At 42.5% G+C, this 17,413-nt stretch overlaps 1 protein-coding gene across 1 annotated transcript in view; it reads right to left on the reverse strand.

The window, feature by feature from the left end:
• Positions 1-17,413, reverse strand: part of DCT (dopachrome tautomerase) — a 78,240-nt gene that overhangs the window by 16,538 nt on the left and 44,289 nt on the right. Inside the window, exons 2-3 of the mRNA XM_075850271.1 lie at positions 10,691-10,990; positions 6,221-6,321 (exon numbers count right to left, since the gene is read on the reverse strand). Of these exons, the coding sequence (XP_075706386.1) occupies positions 6,221-6,321; positions 10,691-10,946 (357 nt within the window). The 5' untranslated portion in view covers positions 10,947-10,990. The remainder of the gene's footprint in view (positions 1-6,220; positions 6,322-10,690; positions 10,991-17,413) is intronic.

The raw sequence follows: 17,413 nt of genomic DNA on the forward strand, positions 1-17,413 counted from the left end.
TTGAAATTTATGGGGCCGCAATTCACCCGTGGATTTTCGGGGGAATTGCGGCCGTAAAAGCACATTTGTGAGCATGGGGCCTTAGTGATTGTCCTTTAATTACCCTTATAGGAGACCCCGTTTTATATAAAAGCAACTTGTGTATGGCAGCTCCCATACGCTCCTGTTGCAGTCTAATATAATTTAAAAGTAAACGCTTGATGGAACCAAGATCGAACTCTTTGGCCTAAGGGCTTATTCAGACGAACGGGATATATGTCCATGCAACGCGTGTGATTTTCACGCGCGTCACACGGACCTATTAGTCTATGGGGCCATGCAGAGTTGCGTGATTTTTACGCAGCGCGAGTCCGCTGCGAAAAACTCACGACATGTCCGTTCTGTGCGTATTTCGCGCATCACACACTCATTGAAGTCAATGGGTGCGTGAAAATCACACGCACCACACGGAAGCACTTCCGTGGGACAAGCGTGATTCGCGCAACAGCTGTAAAACTATGAATGAAAACAGAAAAGCACCACGTGCTTTTCTGTTTACAAACATCCAAACGGAGTGTCATAATGATGGCGGCTCCGAGAAAATCACGCAGCCACGCATCATACGGGGTTGACTCACGGAGCTGTTAAGTACCTTTTGCCCGTGCAAAATGGCGCAATTTTTGCGCGCACAAAACGCACATGCTCGTGTGAATCCGGCCTAACAGACCAGAGTTGTTTCTTATGGTCAAAATCTTTTTTTTATTTTTTTTAAGTGCCTTTTAGTGAACCCTGCGCAGGCTGTCATGTGCAGTTTACTAAGTAGTGGCTTCTGTCTGGCCACTCAACCATAATGTCCCGATTGGTGACGTGCAGCAGAGATGGTTGTCTTTCTGGAAAGCAGTCCCATCTCTACAGCAAAACTCTAGATCTCAGTCAGAGAGGGGACCAAGAACCCAGTGGTCACTAACAAAGGGCCCGGATTGCTCGGGGGCAACGGTGTTCTTTATGACCATCAATGTTGCAGCATTTTTTTCCCCTTCCATAGATCTGTGCTGTGACACAATCTTGTTTTTCTACAAACCATTCATTCAACGTAATGACTATTTTTGTTGACCTGCACTGTAGGAAGTTATATAGACAGGTGTGTGCCTTCCTAAATAATGTCCAATCAGTTAAATTCCCCACAGATGGATGCCAATCTTGCAGAAAATCTCAAGGATCATCTATGGTTAGGGCTTGTCCACACGTAGAGGAACAGCTGCATTTTTTACATCCGGAATTGGACGGGAGAGGAAAAAAAACAAACCGCTGAGTACAGTAGCAGCAAAGTGGATGACATTAAATAAATCTCATCCACACTGCATAAACAATGAGTGGAAAGAACACTCAGAAATGGACCTACGATGTGGAATTTTATTCCACAGCTTGTCAATTGTATTTGTGTAATCGCCGCAGGTTTTCCCCATTTAATCCAATGGGGAGGTAAAACCCGCTACTCTGATTTAAAAAAAAAAAAACAAAAAAAAAAAACACTATACTTACCTATGAATTTGTTTCTTCCTCCAAGCAGGCCTCTGGGATGATACTTCATCCGATGTGACCGCCACTGCATCCAATCACAGGCTGTAGTGGCGGTCACAGATAAAGTCATTCCAGGGGGCCAGCCCAGATGACGTCAGCGGGCAGTCCTCCTGGGATGACGCTTTATCCCATGTGACCACCGCTGTAGCCAATACGCTTTATCCCATGTGACCACCGCTGTAGAGGCTGCAGCAGTCTCCTGGGATGAAAGATCATGCTAGCAGGCCAGTTAATGTAGCAGTTTTCTCCACAGCGGACATTCCAGTCGAAAATCTGCGCCATCTGCGCTTATTCGCTCGGAATTCTCTGCAGGGCACAGGGTGGATACGCTGCGTGCTTTTACACAGCATATCAGCCCTGTGTGAACACAGCCTAACAGTGTGCATATGTGCTCAGCTTGTCAGAGCAAAGGGTCGGAACATCTTAGAAAGTGATCGTTCAGTCTTTTATTTTTTTAATACATTTGGACAAATTTCTTCAAACCTGATTTTGTATGATGGGGTGCTGGGTTTGAAAGAAGTGATACACTTTAACTACACTATCGGCCACAACGACGCTCCCATCGAATGCAACAAAATGGAAAATATACACGTCTGGCACCTTTTACTGACCACAATAAGTATGGTAAATAAAGGTCTTCGCAAATTATTTAACCCCTTAATGACCGGGCATGTTTGTACCTTAATGACCAAGCCAGATTTGTCAAATCTGGTATGTCTGACTTTATCAGAGAATAACTCTGTGGAAGTTTTGAATATCCAAGTAATTCTGACATTGTTTTTTCGTCACATGTTGTACTTTATTTTAGTGGTAAAAGTAGACTGATACCATTTGCGGAAATTAATTAAAAAATAGAGAAATTGAAGAAATTTTGTACAAATTATCATTTTTCCCTATTTTTAACTGCAATATGTCACATATATAAATACATACTGCACAATTTTTTAAATTAAATATATATTTCCATCTCTTTACTCTATTTTGGCAGCACTTTTGAAAAAAAATTATTTTTTTTGAGCAATTTGGAAGACTTACAAATTTAGTAATCATTTTATACATTTTGAAGTACATTTTGTTTTCCTGCACCAAGCCAGGTTTTCAGAGGCTCATAGGTGTCAGAATTGTCGAAACCCCCACAAGTGACACCATTTTGAAAACTAGACCCCTTAAGGTATTTATTAAGGGGTGTTGTAAGTATTTTGACCCCACAGTTTTTTTGTAAGAATTCATGCAAAGCAGGCGTAAAAAAATATAATTTCACTTTTTTCATAAAAGTATCACTTTGAAGACAGATTTCTTTGTAAAGCGACCATGAGAATGAAGAAACACACCCCAAAATCTATCACCCTGTTTCTCCTGTTTTCAAAAATGCCCCCATTGTGACCCTAATGCATTGCTTGGACACACGACAGGGCCCGAAAGGGAGGGAGCACCCAGAGGCTTTCAGGACTCATATTTTGCTTGAAAATGTTTTAGGCCCCACTGTACATTTGGAGAGGCTTTGAGCTGCCAGAACGATAGAAACTCCCCATAAACGACCCCATTTAGAAAACTAGACCCCTTAAGGTATTTATCTAGGGGTGTAGTTAGCATTTTGACTACACAGGTTTTTCGCTAAATATATTGGAATTAGTCTGTAAAAATTAAAATGTACTTTTTTTCTGAAACATAGAAATTTGTATTATTTACAAGGAATAACGAAGAAAATGCACCCCAACATTTGTAAAGCAATGTCTCCCGATTACGGCAATACCCCATATGTGGTAATAAACTGCTGTTTGGACCCACAGCAGGGCTCAGAAGGGAAGGAGCGCCATTTGGATTTCTGATTTTGCTGGAATGGTTTTCGGTGCAATGTCGCATTTGCAATGCACTGGAGGGACCAAAACAGTGGAAACCCCCCAAAAGTGACCCCATTTTGGAAAAACCTTCAAGGAATTTTTCTAGGGGTATAGTGAGCATTTACACCCCACGGGTCTTTTGCAGAGTTTATTAGAATTAGGGCGCGAAAATTAATATCAAAATTTTTTCCACTAAAATGTTGCATTTTCTCATTTTCACAAGGGATAAAGGAGAAATAAACAACCATTTTTTATAAAGCAATTTCTCCCGAGTACGGAAATACCCCACATGTTGTCATACGTTTTTTCATTAGAAATGAATTAACCCTTTCAGGACTGATCCAGTTTTTGCTTTCTTATTTTAGATTTTCCCTCCCCGCTTTCCAAGAGCCATAACTTTTTTATTTTTCCATCAATAGAGTGGTGTGAGAGCTTACTTCTTGCGGGAGGAGCTGCGGTTTTTATTGGTACCATTTTTTGGTACATAAAAAGTGATTCAAAAGTTGTATTACATTTTTTTTTAGAGCGAAGGTGCCAAAAAAAAAACAAACTGCGATTTTGGCGGTTTCAATTATTACATTTTTTTAAGGTGTGCACTGTGCAAATTAAATAATGGTATATTGTAATAGTTCGGACTTTTACAGACGTAGCGATACCAATTTTGTTCATTTTTTTACATTACTTTAGAAGAAAAATGCGAAAAGGTGTTTTGTTTTTTTAACTTTAAAAAAAAAAAATTTCACTACTAATAACTATAATTCTTCTACACATTTTATTAATCAATCTCCTTAGGGGACCTGATCCACCGATCATTGGATCGCTGGTACAATACACTGCGATACTAATGTATTGCAGTATATTGTTATTCTTACAGGCTTCTGTAACAGAGCGATCCCTGTACCTGTCCGTTAGTCCCGGGTGTCAGCTGTAATACACAGCTGACACCTGCAGCGTATGGAGCGGGCTCAGCACGTGAGCCAGCTCCATACATCAACCGCCGCACCATGACGGGCAATTAAGTCATAGTGCGCAAAGGGGTTAATGCACAGCGGATGGTTCAAAGTGAAAATTGCAATTTTCCACTGATATGCCATTTTAGTGCATAATATGTTGTGCCCAGTTTGTGCCACAGAAGACAAATACCTCATAAAACGTTAAGCGGGTTCTCTCGGGTATGGAGACGCCATATGTGTGGGCGCAAACTGCTGCTTGGGCACGCTGCAGGGCTCAGAAGGGAGGGACACCATTTTGCTTTTGGAGCGCAGATTTTGCTTGGTAGTTTTTCTGTTTTGGGTTTCGCTGGTATTTCAGTTTATAATGTGGGGGGCATGTGTAAGCTGTGCGGGGTACATCAGGGTATATGTAATCTGTGCGGGGTACATCAGGGCATAATAAGAGGGTATAATCATGCGGTAAATAAATAATATTTCATAGATATGTGCCCGCTGTCGCACTGATAAATGGCGCCCGATCTTATCCACTTTTGGAACACTCTGCACATTTTGCATCGCCATATTCTGAGAGCCAGAACTTTTTTATTTTTTCACCACCGGAGCCGTGCGAGGACTTATTTGTTGCGGGACAATCTGTAGTTTTCATTGGTACCATTTTGGGGTACATGCGATTTTTTTTTTTATCACTTTTTGTTCAATTTTTTTGCAATCCTAAGCAAAAAACAGGAATTCTGACACCGTGTTTTAGGTTTTCTTTTTGCGGCGTTCACCGTATGCTATAAATTAAATTTTTACTTTATTCTGCGGGTCGGTACGATTACGGCGATACCAGATGTATATAGGTTTCGTCCTTTTTTTTAGCGTTTGCACAATAAAATGACCTATTTATAAACAAAAAAAATTTCTGTGTCACCATATTCTGAGAGCCATAATTTTTTTATTTTTTAGTCAAAAAAGCGGTGTAAGGGCTTGTTTTTTGCGGGACGGATAGAAGTTTTTATCGGTATTATTTTCGGGTACATGCGACTTTTTGATCACTTTTTATTCTTTATTTAGGGAGCGGTGGTGACCAAAAAAATTGTGATTCTGTCGTAGTTTTTTATTGATTTTTTTTGGGGTGTTCATCGTGCGGGGAAAATATTACAGTTTTATAGTTGGGGTCGTTACGAACGCGGTGATACAAAATATGTGTACTTTAACGTGTTCATTTTTTTTCTATAATAAAAGACTTATTATAGGAAAAAAAGCATTTTGTGTTTATGTCACTTATAACTTTTATTTTTACACTTTTTTTAAAACATTTTTATTACTTTTTTTTACTTGTCCCACTAGGGGACTATGAGTCTTGCAGCTTTGATCGCTGCTAGAGTACATTACACTACACACGTAGTGTAATGTACTCTAACTGTCATTGTGACGTGACTGTCACACTGACAGGAAGCAGAGGAGGAACGGCCGGAGGCTGTTCCTCCGAGGCTTCCGTGCATGGCAACCCGGAGGTCATTATCTGACCTCCGATTGCCGTGACAAGCATCGGTAGCCCCCACGATCACTTAGTGGGGGCTGCCGATGTGCTTAAAACCACTTAAATGCGGCGACGGCAATCCGTCGCCGCACTTAAGGGGTTAACTGCCGAAAGCAGCGGCGATGGTCCGCTGTCCGGCGAGACTGATGTCTCAGCTGTCTAGGACAGCTGTCAGCGCGGGTCTGTCACTCTGTGTTTACACAGAGTGACAGTTTGAAATGCGGACGAAAATGCACGTCCTGGTGCGGGAACTAGCAGCCGACCAGGACGTGCATTTTCGTCCTTAGTCGTGAAAGGGTTAATACTGGGTTATGTTTAGTGTGCACTGGGTGAGGGGTTACCTGCAAATCTCTTTCCAGCAACAACAGGTGGTATCGATGCCATGTGACAAAGGCAGGTCCCTTATGAGATAAGTCAATAGCTTTAAATGGACGTCCTGGTCCTGAAGCAAAACAAAAAATAAATTATAAAAAAAGTTTAACTGGAAATAAGAATTTTACTGGCGGTTTCCAATACACAATCTAGTCTTATCTATCACAGCACCAAAGGTTCTGTACAATGACAAATGAGTACCAAGTTACATTTTCTTGGGGACAATCAATAGATTAATTAGATGTCAGTCTATTAATCGGATAGAACCGATTAGGATTAGCCTAGTGAAACAAACTAATGATGCTGCAGAGTTCAGTTTTAGGTCCACTGGATTTTAATGGTCTGTGAATAGCTGAACAGAATAAGATATCGATCCGTAGGTGAATTACACTTGGAAGGCATATAAAAAACAAAAAAAACGAACAATTATTACAAAAAAATTTAAGATTACATTCCATGGGATAAAAATACTGTATGCCGAATATGACAAACACCGAAAAGCGTAATAAAAAAATAAAATAATGTTATCATTGTAATCGTATTATTGTGTTAGTATTATAGTAATGTTATATTCTCATACATGAGCAAGCCAGAAAACAGAATATATAGAACCTGTTTGAGAAGACTCCAGTACAATAGTAACCCTTTAATGGCCTGCCTATTTTTAAAATTTTTCAATCGTCTCAATCAAAGAGCTATAACTTCTTTTTGCGTCGAAATAGCTGTTTAAGGTCGTGTTTGTTTTTTAGAGAACCATTTTGAGGTATATATAAATTTATTAACTTTTTGGGGGGGTGGATGGAAAAAAAAAACCCCAGCAATTTCGTCACTTTTTTGTGTCCTAAATTTACGCCGTTTACTGTGTGGTCTAAACAGTTTTATTCAGCAGGTCATGAAGATACCAAATTTATATATGATTTTTTATGTTTCACAACTTTTTTTTAGTTATTTGCTTTTGGGTATACATATTTCCAGAGCCATAACTTATTTTTCTGCCAATGCAGCTGTATAAGGTTGTTTTTTTTTGCGGGACGACTTGTAGTTTTATTGGTACCATTTTGGAGTACAAGTGATAAAGTGACATTTTTTTTTTTTTAAGGCAGGATTCACAGAAAACACCAATTCGTGTTATTGTTTTGATTTTATTTTTTACAGCGTTTGCCAAGCGTGTAAAATAACGTAATAACTATCGTTTGGGTCGCTACGGACGTGGCGATACCAAATGTGTAACTTTTTCTTTTTAATAAAGCATTTTGTAAGGGGAAAGTGTGTTTTTCATTTTTTTTTTAGGATTAACTTTATTTAAATTTTTATTTTATTTTTTTTACTAGTCCCACTAGGAGACCTCACTATGCGATCATCAGATCGCTTTTATAATACACTGCAATACATTTGGATTGCAGTGTATTACTGCCTGTCCGTGTAAAACGGACAGGTATCTACTAGGCCATGCCTCTGGTATGACCAAGCAGGCATACACTATAGGCAGACCTGGGGGGGTGTTTATTAGGGCTTTAATAGAGCTCCCTCTCTTCAAAACCCCTCAGATGCGGCACTCACTATTGGATATCGATCTCGCCCGTTAGAGCAGGGTTACTCCCAGCCCTCAGCTACCGCTGGTAGCTAAGAGCAGGGATATTTAACGGTTCCTTGCTGTGTTTATTTATTCCGATTAAGCACCATGAAACGGCGTTTGCAACAGAATACAGCCGGTTAGTGGCCGCCGTGAAAAAGCAGATTGGCGGTCACTAACTGGTTAAAGCAATATGCAACGCCTTCTACATTTTTATATGATAGACAACTATTGTTTTTGCATGTACACAAAAACAAAATACTGCTTCAAAGATTAGGTTTTAGCAAAAACTATATGCCAGCGGTCCCCAACCATTTTTGCACCAAGGAACAGTGTCATACAAGACAAGTTTTTCCCCATCTGGTGGGTGGCAGAGGGGGGGGGGGGGGGTGGGTTGTGGTACAGGATCACATGCATAACAAAACACCCAGCAGACTGCAATTAAAATGGAAATAAAATAGAATGCTTTTTTTTTTAGTGTCAGCTCACACTAAATGCTGTGGAATTTCTGCAACTGGATATAATACAGTAGCGGCAAAGTGGATGAGATAACAAATATCCACACACTGCATAAAAAGTCAGCGGAAAACCTGCATAGAAATTGACACGCGGTGAAAAGTTTCATTCCGCAGCACATCAATTGTATTTGCGTAAACGCTATTTGTTGTGGGTTTTGCCCATTGAATTCAATGGGAGGTAAGACCCGCAACAAACAGTTGTTGCAATTATTGCGGCAAAATCTTATACTTACCCAGAAGACGGTTTCTTCCTCCAGGCCAGGCTCCTGGGATGACGTTTCATCCTATGGAGCCACTGCAGCCAATCACAGGCTGTAAAAGGAGTCACATGGGATGAAACGCCATCCCAGGAGGCTGACCAGCTAAATGCTGCAGTTTTCCACAGCGGAGATGCCGGGCGAAAAACGAAACCAGTTTGGTATGGTTTTTTGCACAGAATTCCCTGCAGCCATCGGGTCGGATACACCGTAACTATGCAGCGTACCCACCCACGGCCCGGTATCCAAAGATCCACGGCTCGGTATTGGTCCGCGGCCCAGTGATTGAGGACCACTGCTGTAATTTAATACACTGACTTATTCCATACAATAAGTCAAAGTGAATTCATACAATACGTTACACAAGAAATGGGTAATGTCAGCATTACAAGGAGAGTTCAGTTACTAATACGCATAATCAGGATAGGAGAGCTAAAAATTATATTATATTTTTTCCCCTGCCTGCGCAAATGAAAAAAACAAACCAAAAAACACATTCCCTATAAGAAATTAGTTAATGATTTAGTATTTAGGACTTAGAGGTGTTGGCCCATAAACAATCCCTTTGCATGTGCCAACGCAGGCAAAATGTCTGTCTCATCAATAAAACTTCTCAAATGGAAGAAAATTGCTGCGGGTCTGGCCACACGCAAACTCAAACGTCTGAAAATACGGAGCGGTTTTCAAGGTAAAACAGATCCTGATTTTTAGACGTTTAAGCCACTCGCAGTTTTCTTTTTATAGTCTATGGAAAAACGGCTCAAGTAGGGACATGCACTTATTTTTCGCGGCTGTTTTTCAAAACGGCAGAATAAAAAAAAATGGCCCATCGGAGCAGAATGCCGGTTTCCCATTGCAATCAATGGGCAGATGTTTGGAGGCGTTCTGATTCAGATTTTTCGGCCGTTTACAGCCCAAAAATAAGCCGTGTGAACATACCAACTCCTGGCAATCAGCTTTTATTGATTGTGGAGCCCACGTCTGGCCAGACTTCGTAGCATTACATTCTTGTAAAGTATTAAAGCGGACTATAGAATGTCCTTAGCAAGGGTCCCTCATCTATGGATGGTTATATGACTTCATAGGACATATGAAGACAACCCCTGTCCATAGGAAAATCCCTTTAAAAGAGTGATCTTCCAATTGGGGCTTTCCATCTATAAGCCACAGTGAAGTTCTTCTACAAAGGACAGCTCGTTCTCTAGGGCAGAGACGTTCATATTACGTGGACACGTCACTGATTACAGTGGCCACTGTGTAATACACTGGATGGAAAATGTACAGTAGCCACTTTCACTCAATAGGACAACTGATGACCAGGGGTCCCCATAGCAGAGCCCTCTCAGGCAGCTCAAAATTAGGTCACCTTTGTACGACTAGGATATCTCTTTGCTCCCTTCCTCTTTTCCACTCTGTAGTGGTCTATTATCGTGTTATATATGTTTTTGGTTTTGTTTTTTTTGTGTGTTCACTACTTTTTGTTGACAGAGTTTGTCTATACAATGGGTAATATGTGGAGTTCATGTTCCTTTAGAACTTGTCCTTCACCGAAAGTTACTGCATCCTTATATGTTTGCTACCTGGAACCCTTGCAAAATATGCAATATATTGGATTTAGGTAACAAAAGTGTTTTTTAATTTAGAAAAATTATCTATTTGTCCACGTTATTAGCGATTTTAGCTTTATGCTAATTACTTTCTTAATGCCCAACTGGGCGTGTTTTTACTTTAGACCAAGTGGGCGTTGTACAGAGGAATGTATGACGCTAACCAATCAGTGACGAATCAGCGTCATACACTTCTCTCCATTAATTTACTCAGCACATAGTGACACTGCGTACTTTGATCTGCAATTATAGTCCGTAATTGCGTATCAAAATTACGGACGTGTGAATGGGGCCTTAACGAGTAAGAGGAGTGTTTCTCTTTAGTGTAGGTCATATCAGTTTGTGAGCATGTTCTACTGATTATAGAAGAGGTTAAGACTACCACATTTTTGACTACCAGTGCCTGACAGAAGAAAAGGTAGAAAAGTAAAATGTTGACAGAAAATGAATTCCAATTTAAAAGAAGACAATGAGATTCACAAACCTAGTAATGTGTCCCTGACTGAATAGTAATGGAGCCAGACGAAGAAATTATAGATGCTGGTGTTTGCTACTTGTGGTTCAGTTCCATTTGGGCCGAGAAGTCCAAGCCAATGTTGAGTAGCGATCACATAGTCCGGATGAATGGTGTTTTTGGCACGATCCAGAGCATCTAGGAACTGAGCTCTCTCTTGAGGAGATAGAGAGTGAATATTTTTCCGAACAACTGGTTGCCTCCTTTGGTCACAGTTGGGTCCCATCCAGCCAAATTTACATTCTCCACAATGGTAGCCTGCAAAGTTGCCTAATAACAAAATGATGATTATTTCAAGCAGCAACGTAGTACATATTCGTTAGTTAAAATTAACTAGTAATAAATTTTTTAAACTTGAGGTTAGACAATGTTTTTATTGGGGGGAGGGGTGGGTGAGAGATTAGCCAAATAATTCAATCCTCTCCTCTGACATTTCAAGATTCAAAAAGAATAAAAATTTAAGAAATTAATTTTAAATACAAATTCTGCACTTGTACATATTTCACCAAGTAGTTCTAAGCTTCATTGTAAAGAGTCCAATGCTTTGTTAAGAATTCTGTCTAACAACAACGTAAGGACTCGCTGGCTGCAATAAAGAGTATGGGTCCAGGGAATATTTAATGAATGCAGCATCTGTTGAGAACAGTTTGTGGAAACACATTGTGCCATCCATCGAACATGGATTTCTGCTCAAACTGGAAGGAAAAAAACAACAAAAAACCACGTGGACTACTGGCAAATACATTTCACTGCTTCTAATATGAAGTCGACCAATTTCATCCTCATTGTTAAAGTTAACTAACCAGCTGACCTAGGATACGTCCTATATAGGCACTTCGATTCCTGCCTATGAGAATAGAGAGATTCAGTAAAACACCTCCAAGTTGCTGTATTTTCCTATCAATGTCAGGAACTAGTGCAAAGTTTAGGAGCCAGTTAGTCAACGCTAGTAGCCAGTTCGTTTTAGGAAACAACCCATAGCCTGAGTTCACATGCATTTTTTGCTGCAATTCTAGGCAAAACACATGCCATTTTGCTACGATATTCCAAAATCAGTCTCATTTTGCAACATTCACGCGGAGAAAAAAAAAAAAAAAAAAATACTGTTTGACTGCGATGTATGAATCCAGCCAAAAAGTAAGGCGTCGGTAGCAAAATTTCTCGATGCATTGGCTACCTGGGACTTGTGACCATCTTAGGACCTATTTCAGAAAGCATATTCGCAAACGAGCATCCATATTATACACCATATGTTATATGCCATCAGTACTGCATCTATATTACAGATCTGTAAAACTGATGGAATTTCTTCTAGAGTGAAAATTTAAGAACATAAGGCCCTTTGAATTATAGATGCAATACTGTTGACATATGCATAACACACTCCATGGACTTCAATGGTCTGCAGAAGGGATGAAAGTAGCACATGCTGGGTTCTAAAATACCCACATATGATACACCCATGTCAGTAGCCACCTAGATTAACCCCTTTCCCTATTTGTATGGCAGAGTTCGGTCTGGGGAGTATGAAGCAGTCTCACAGGCAGAGCCTGCGCTATAAGTTTAGCGTATCGGATGTTTGAAAACAGCCAACACTTCAATGCAATGCGCTGGATCCCGCACTTATAACCCCTTAGATACTGCAGTCAAAAGAGACCACGGCATCTAAACTGTTAGGGCTGATTCAGACGACCGTGGCATTTTTGCGCACGCAAAACACGCGGCGTTTTGCTTGCGCAAAAGCCACTTACCTGATCCGTGAGGCAGCATCATATGATGCGCGGCTGGGTGCTTTTCGCGCAGCCGCCATCATTATGACACGCCATTTGGATGTTTGTAAACAGAAAAGCACGTGGTGCTTTTCTGTTTACATTCATCCTTTTGACAGCTGTTGCGCGAAACAGGCAGTTCGCACGGAAGTGCTTCCGTGCGACCTGCGTGGTTTTCATGCACCCATTGACTTCAATGGGTGCGTGATGCGCGAAATACACGGAGATATTGAACATGCCGCGCTTTTACGCAGCGGACAAACGCTGCGCAAAAAGCACGGACGGTCTGTACTGGCCCAGACTTCTATTGGTCCATGCGTGCCGCGTGAAGACCACGTGACCTGCACGGTCGTCTGAATCAGCCCTTAGAAACAGGAGGACCCTGTGGTGCTGCATCAATGCAGGTCAGAGTCACACAGCAGAGCAGCTGTTTGAAGAGAGACTGCAGGCGCCATCATGAAGACCAGCTGCACTGCAGGTAAGGTGTGTGTCTGTCAGTCCCTCTCCCTCTCTCACAGACCGCCGCTCTCGTGACCCGACGGCCCCCCACCCCCGACGGCCCCCCCCGTAGTAGTGCAGGAGACTGTATAAAGGACACATGATGCAACTGTCCTGGGAAAGCTGGGTGATAAATAATATGCCCGCTGTTAGTGTGATACCCAGCTTTCCCAGACGCCTGAACGATATTCTCAGCACAACTAGAGAGATTTGAGAGGTTCGTTAGTCACATCCCCAAACAGTCTCAGTACAACGAGAGATTTACCGTTCAGGGGTCTGGGAAAGCTGGGTGACCACCATTACCCCTCCTACTGGAGTGTGAGAGGTTCATTAGTCACATGGTGGTCATCCAGCTTTCCCAGAAGCAGATATAACCAGGAAAGGGCTGGATGGACGGGCTGAGGGTGCACAGCGTTTTTGGTGATCCCCCTCTGTCATGCGATTGGACCTAGGTTAGCGGTTCTGATGCAGACTGGGTTCATGTGACTATAAATCTGTCCATAACAAGAGACAAGCCCTGCCCTCATGCCATAGTTGTGTGGTTCTTTCTGCAGTGATGGCGGTGGGTGGCTCTGACACCCGCCTCCCCCGTCGGGTCATCTCAGGACAGAAGGGGTGTCCGGATTGGAGACACAGCGCCGCACCTGTCCTCAGGTTGTGTCTGGTATTGCAGTTCACCTCCATTGAAGTGAATAGGACAGAACTGTAATACCACACACGACCTGAGGACAGGTGCGGCGCCATGTTTTCCTGGACGACCCCTTTAAGAGTGTGTGTGTGTGCACCCCCCCCCCCCCACACACACACACACACACACACAAATCCCCACAAACATGCAAGATCAAGTGTAATCAAGCGTTTTTTTAATGTGTTTTTTTGCACGTAAAACGTCCAAAAAAAACGTGTCAAATACACGGCGTGTGAGCCTGTCAACTGAAAAGTCATTTACTTCACTTTCATCATTCTAAGGCCCCATGCACACGACCGTCCCCGTAATCACGGCCCACGATTGCGGGCACGGCCGGCCGCTGACTGACAGCCGCATTTTCGGGCCGTGCTCCCATACAAAAGTATGGGAGAACGGCCCGCAAAATGCAAAAGAACGGACATGTTCCATAATTCCCGGAACATTTCCACGGCACTGACACCCTTCCGTAGTACTACGGAAAGGTGTCAGTGTTCAATGAAAGTGAATGGCTCTGTTTTTGCGGACCGCAATTGTGGTCCGCAAAAACTGAGGTTTTTTTGCTGTCGTGTGCATGGGGCCTAAAGGTAAGGCCACACAATGTTTTCAGCTGAAAAATCGGAAGCAGATGCCTACAAGTACCTTCCCATTGGTTTCAATGGGAAATACGGCGTTCTGTTCCGACAGGGCGTTTCTTACGTGGTCATTTTCCAAAACCGGCAAGTAAAAAGAATCCCACCGAAATGAAGTACACATCACTTCTTGGGACGTTTCTCATTGACTTTATAGAAAAACAGCTCCAAAAACGGCCGTTAAAAAACGAGAGTTTGATTAAAAAATGGCTGAAAATCAGGAGCGGTTTTCCCTTTGTTTAGTAAGCATGTGAACATACCCTTAGTCTTTTGGTGTGTCCTATAACTTCTGCCCACTGCAGAATCACACCCAAAATGGCTGCCGGACACGGCTTAGCAATTTGAAGACACCTTTTCCTGGCTTGTGGGAGGGGGGGGGTGAGATTCCCACCCACATTTACAGCAGCTGAGAGTTAGGTTGCTTTGCCTTATTCACCTCGCTGTAATTCTGTGAAGTGCTCCCCCTGGTGGCCAACATAGGAAAACATGTCAAATTATTATTTAATTTTTAATACCTTCCACCATATGGAAGAAAAAAAAAACACAGCAAAAAAACAAAAAAATATAATAGAAATAAGTAACGACACTTTAAAAAAAAGGTTTAATTCGCGACATTCCTTTTAAGCACCAAAAAATCTGGGAGGTAATACAGATGAAAGCAAGGGCATAGCTAAAGGCTCCGATGCAAAGGTACTTCTTGGGCCACCCAAACAAGCTTCTCATAGCCGACAGCCCGCAACTTTCAGCTGCATCGCTGGGTCTCCTAAGTGACCCAACAATGCAGCACTAGAAGCCAGGAGCGTCACTAAGGTCTAAAACCGTCAGGGGAAATAGCCAATACATATACCACCCCAAAAAAAAGTGTGTATGTAAATGTGTATATAGAAGACAGCATAACTATAGCACTACGACCCTATAGCTATGGATAGGATTAGATACAGTGACTCAGCAGACAGTATCAGACATAATGGGATTAGATATAGGGCCCAGATCGCTGGCATTGCGTCTCCAGCGCTGGACACAGGAAAGGCAAGAATAATAATTTTTACTTTATTTGGTAATTATTTTTGTATGCTTTTGTTTTTATTACAATATCGGTTGTTGGACTACTTCTGATTCGAGGACTACTTCGATGACTACGCTTTTTATGCTCAATAAAATGGATAACAAGTGTTTTTTTTTTTTATTGCAATAAAATATTTTTTTTGTGTCTTTCTATTTTTCTAAACTTTACTACTACCGCCTTAGTAATGGCCGCTGGCTGATTGACCACGTCCATTACTAAGGGGGGGGGCTTAGCATTAGCCGGTGCAGAGATTAACACTAACACCCATTATCACCCTGTACCCACCGCCAAGAGCCGGGTACGATCCAGTACCCGACCATCTGTAGTGATGGTTGGGCACTGGCGCAGCTGCAGGCTGGTATTATTAGGCTGGGAAAGCCCAAAAACAGTGGCCCTTCCACCCTGGTAATGCTATGCTGCTGCTATGTTGTATCTTTGTGGTCACATCTTTCTTTCCAATTATTTTTAAAAAAACGACGTGGTCCCCCCCCCCCCCCCCATTTTTCATAACCAGCCAGATACAACACAGCAGCAGACTAGCATTACCAGGGTGGGAAGGGCCACTGCGTTCGGCCTTTCCCAGCCTAATAACACCAGCCTGCGGCCGCCCTAGTACCCAACCATCACTACAGATGGTCGGGTACTGGATCGTACCCAGTATCCCTGGTGGCGGTGGGTGTCAGGGTAATAATGGGAGTTAGTGTTAGCCTCTGAACCGGCTAACACAAAGCCTCGCCTTCATAATGGACGCTGTCAGCCAGCAGCTATTAATAAGGCAGTAGTAATAAAGTTTAAAATAAATACAAAAACCCCACACAACCCTCATTAACCATTTTATTGATAAAAAAAAAAAAAAAAAAAAAAGCAGTAATCGAAGTAGTCCATCAAACGAACCCTTAAAAACACACAACAAAAAAAAAAAACACACACTATTAAGTGCCTGCTCACATCACCGCTGCCCTTCCGTTGGAGGCTTCTGTTGGGTAACGCCTCGACGGAAAGGCAAACTGAAACCTCAGCTTTCGTTTCCCTCACCATTGATCTCCATGTCGACGGAAACCTAGCTAAAGGCTTCCGTTTGTCACCGTTGACAGGGTTCCGTTGTTTTGACGGAATCAATAGCGCAGTCGACTGCGCTATTGGTGGAGTCAGGAACGGGTCCCTGTCCCAACGATAACTAACGGAAACCTTTAGCTAGGTTTCCGTCACCATGGAGATCAATGGTGAGGGATACAGAAGATGAGGCTTCAGTTTGCCATTCCATTGAGGGGTTCCGTCAATGGGTTCTGTCGAGTAACCTCTCAACGGAAGGGCAACGCTCATGTGAACAGAGCCTAAGGCTATGTTCACACGGCAGCGTCCGTAACGGCTGAAATTACGGGGAGGTTTTCAGGAGGAAACATCCCCGTAATTTCAGCCATAACTGCATGTGCAGGCGCTTGAACGCCGCGTCCATTACGGACGTAATTGGCGCTGCTTTTCATTGGAGTCAATGAATAAAGGCTCCAATTACGCCCAAAGTAGTGACAGGTCACTTTGACGCGGGCGTCTATTTACGCGCCGTCATTTGACAGCGGCGCGTAAATATACGCCTCGTGTGAACAGACAAACGTCAGCCCATTGCTTTCAATGGGCAGATGTTTGTCAACGCTATCGAGGCGCATTTTTCGGACGTAATTCGGGGCAAAAACGCCCGAATTACGTCCGTAATTAGTGCCTGTGAACATACCCTAACACATATGGTAGGCTTAGATACAGGGCCCAAGTGCACGTGTGATACTGTTTGTTGGACCCTGTATCCAAGCCAAAGGTAGGCTTAGATACATGGTCCGTCAGACAGTATTCTTATACAGTATAAGATTACTGTCTGCTGGGGCCCTGTACCTAAGCCCACCACATGGTAGGCTTAAAAGGGGTTGTCCAGATGCTAAATAGCTGATGGGTCGGAGTCAGACTCCCGGGACCCCCACCAGCTGTTTTTAAGGGGGTGCAGCGCTCGTACAAGCGCTGCTTCCCATACATTTCCCTTACTTGCTCACACTG

The sequence above is a fragment of the Rhinoderma darwinii genome, chromosome 2, assembly GCF_050947455.1.
Source record: "Rhinoderma darwinii isolate aRhiDar2 chromosome 2, aRhiDar2.hap1, whole genome shotgun sequence".
Classification (NCBI taxonomy): Eukaryota; Metazoa; Chordata; class Amphibia; order Anura; family Rhinodermatidae; genus Rhinoderma; species Rhinoderma darwinii.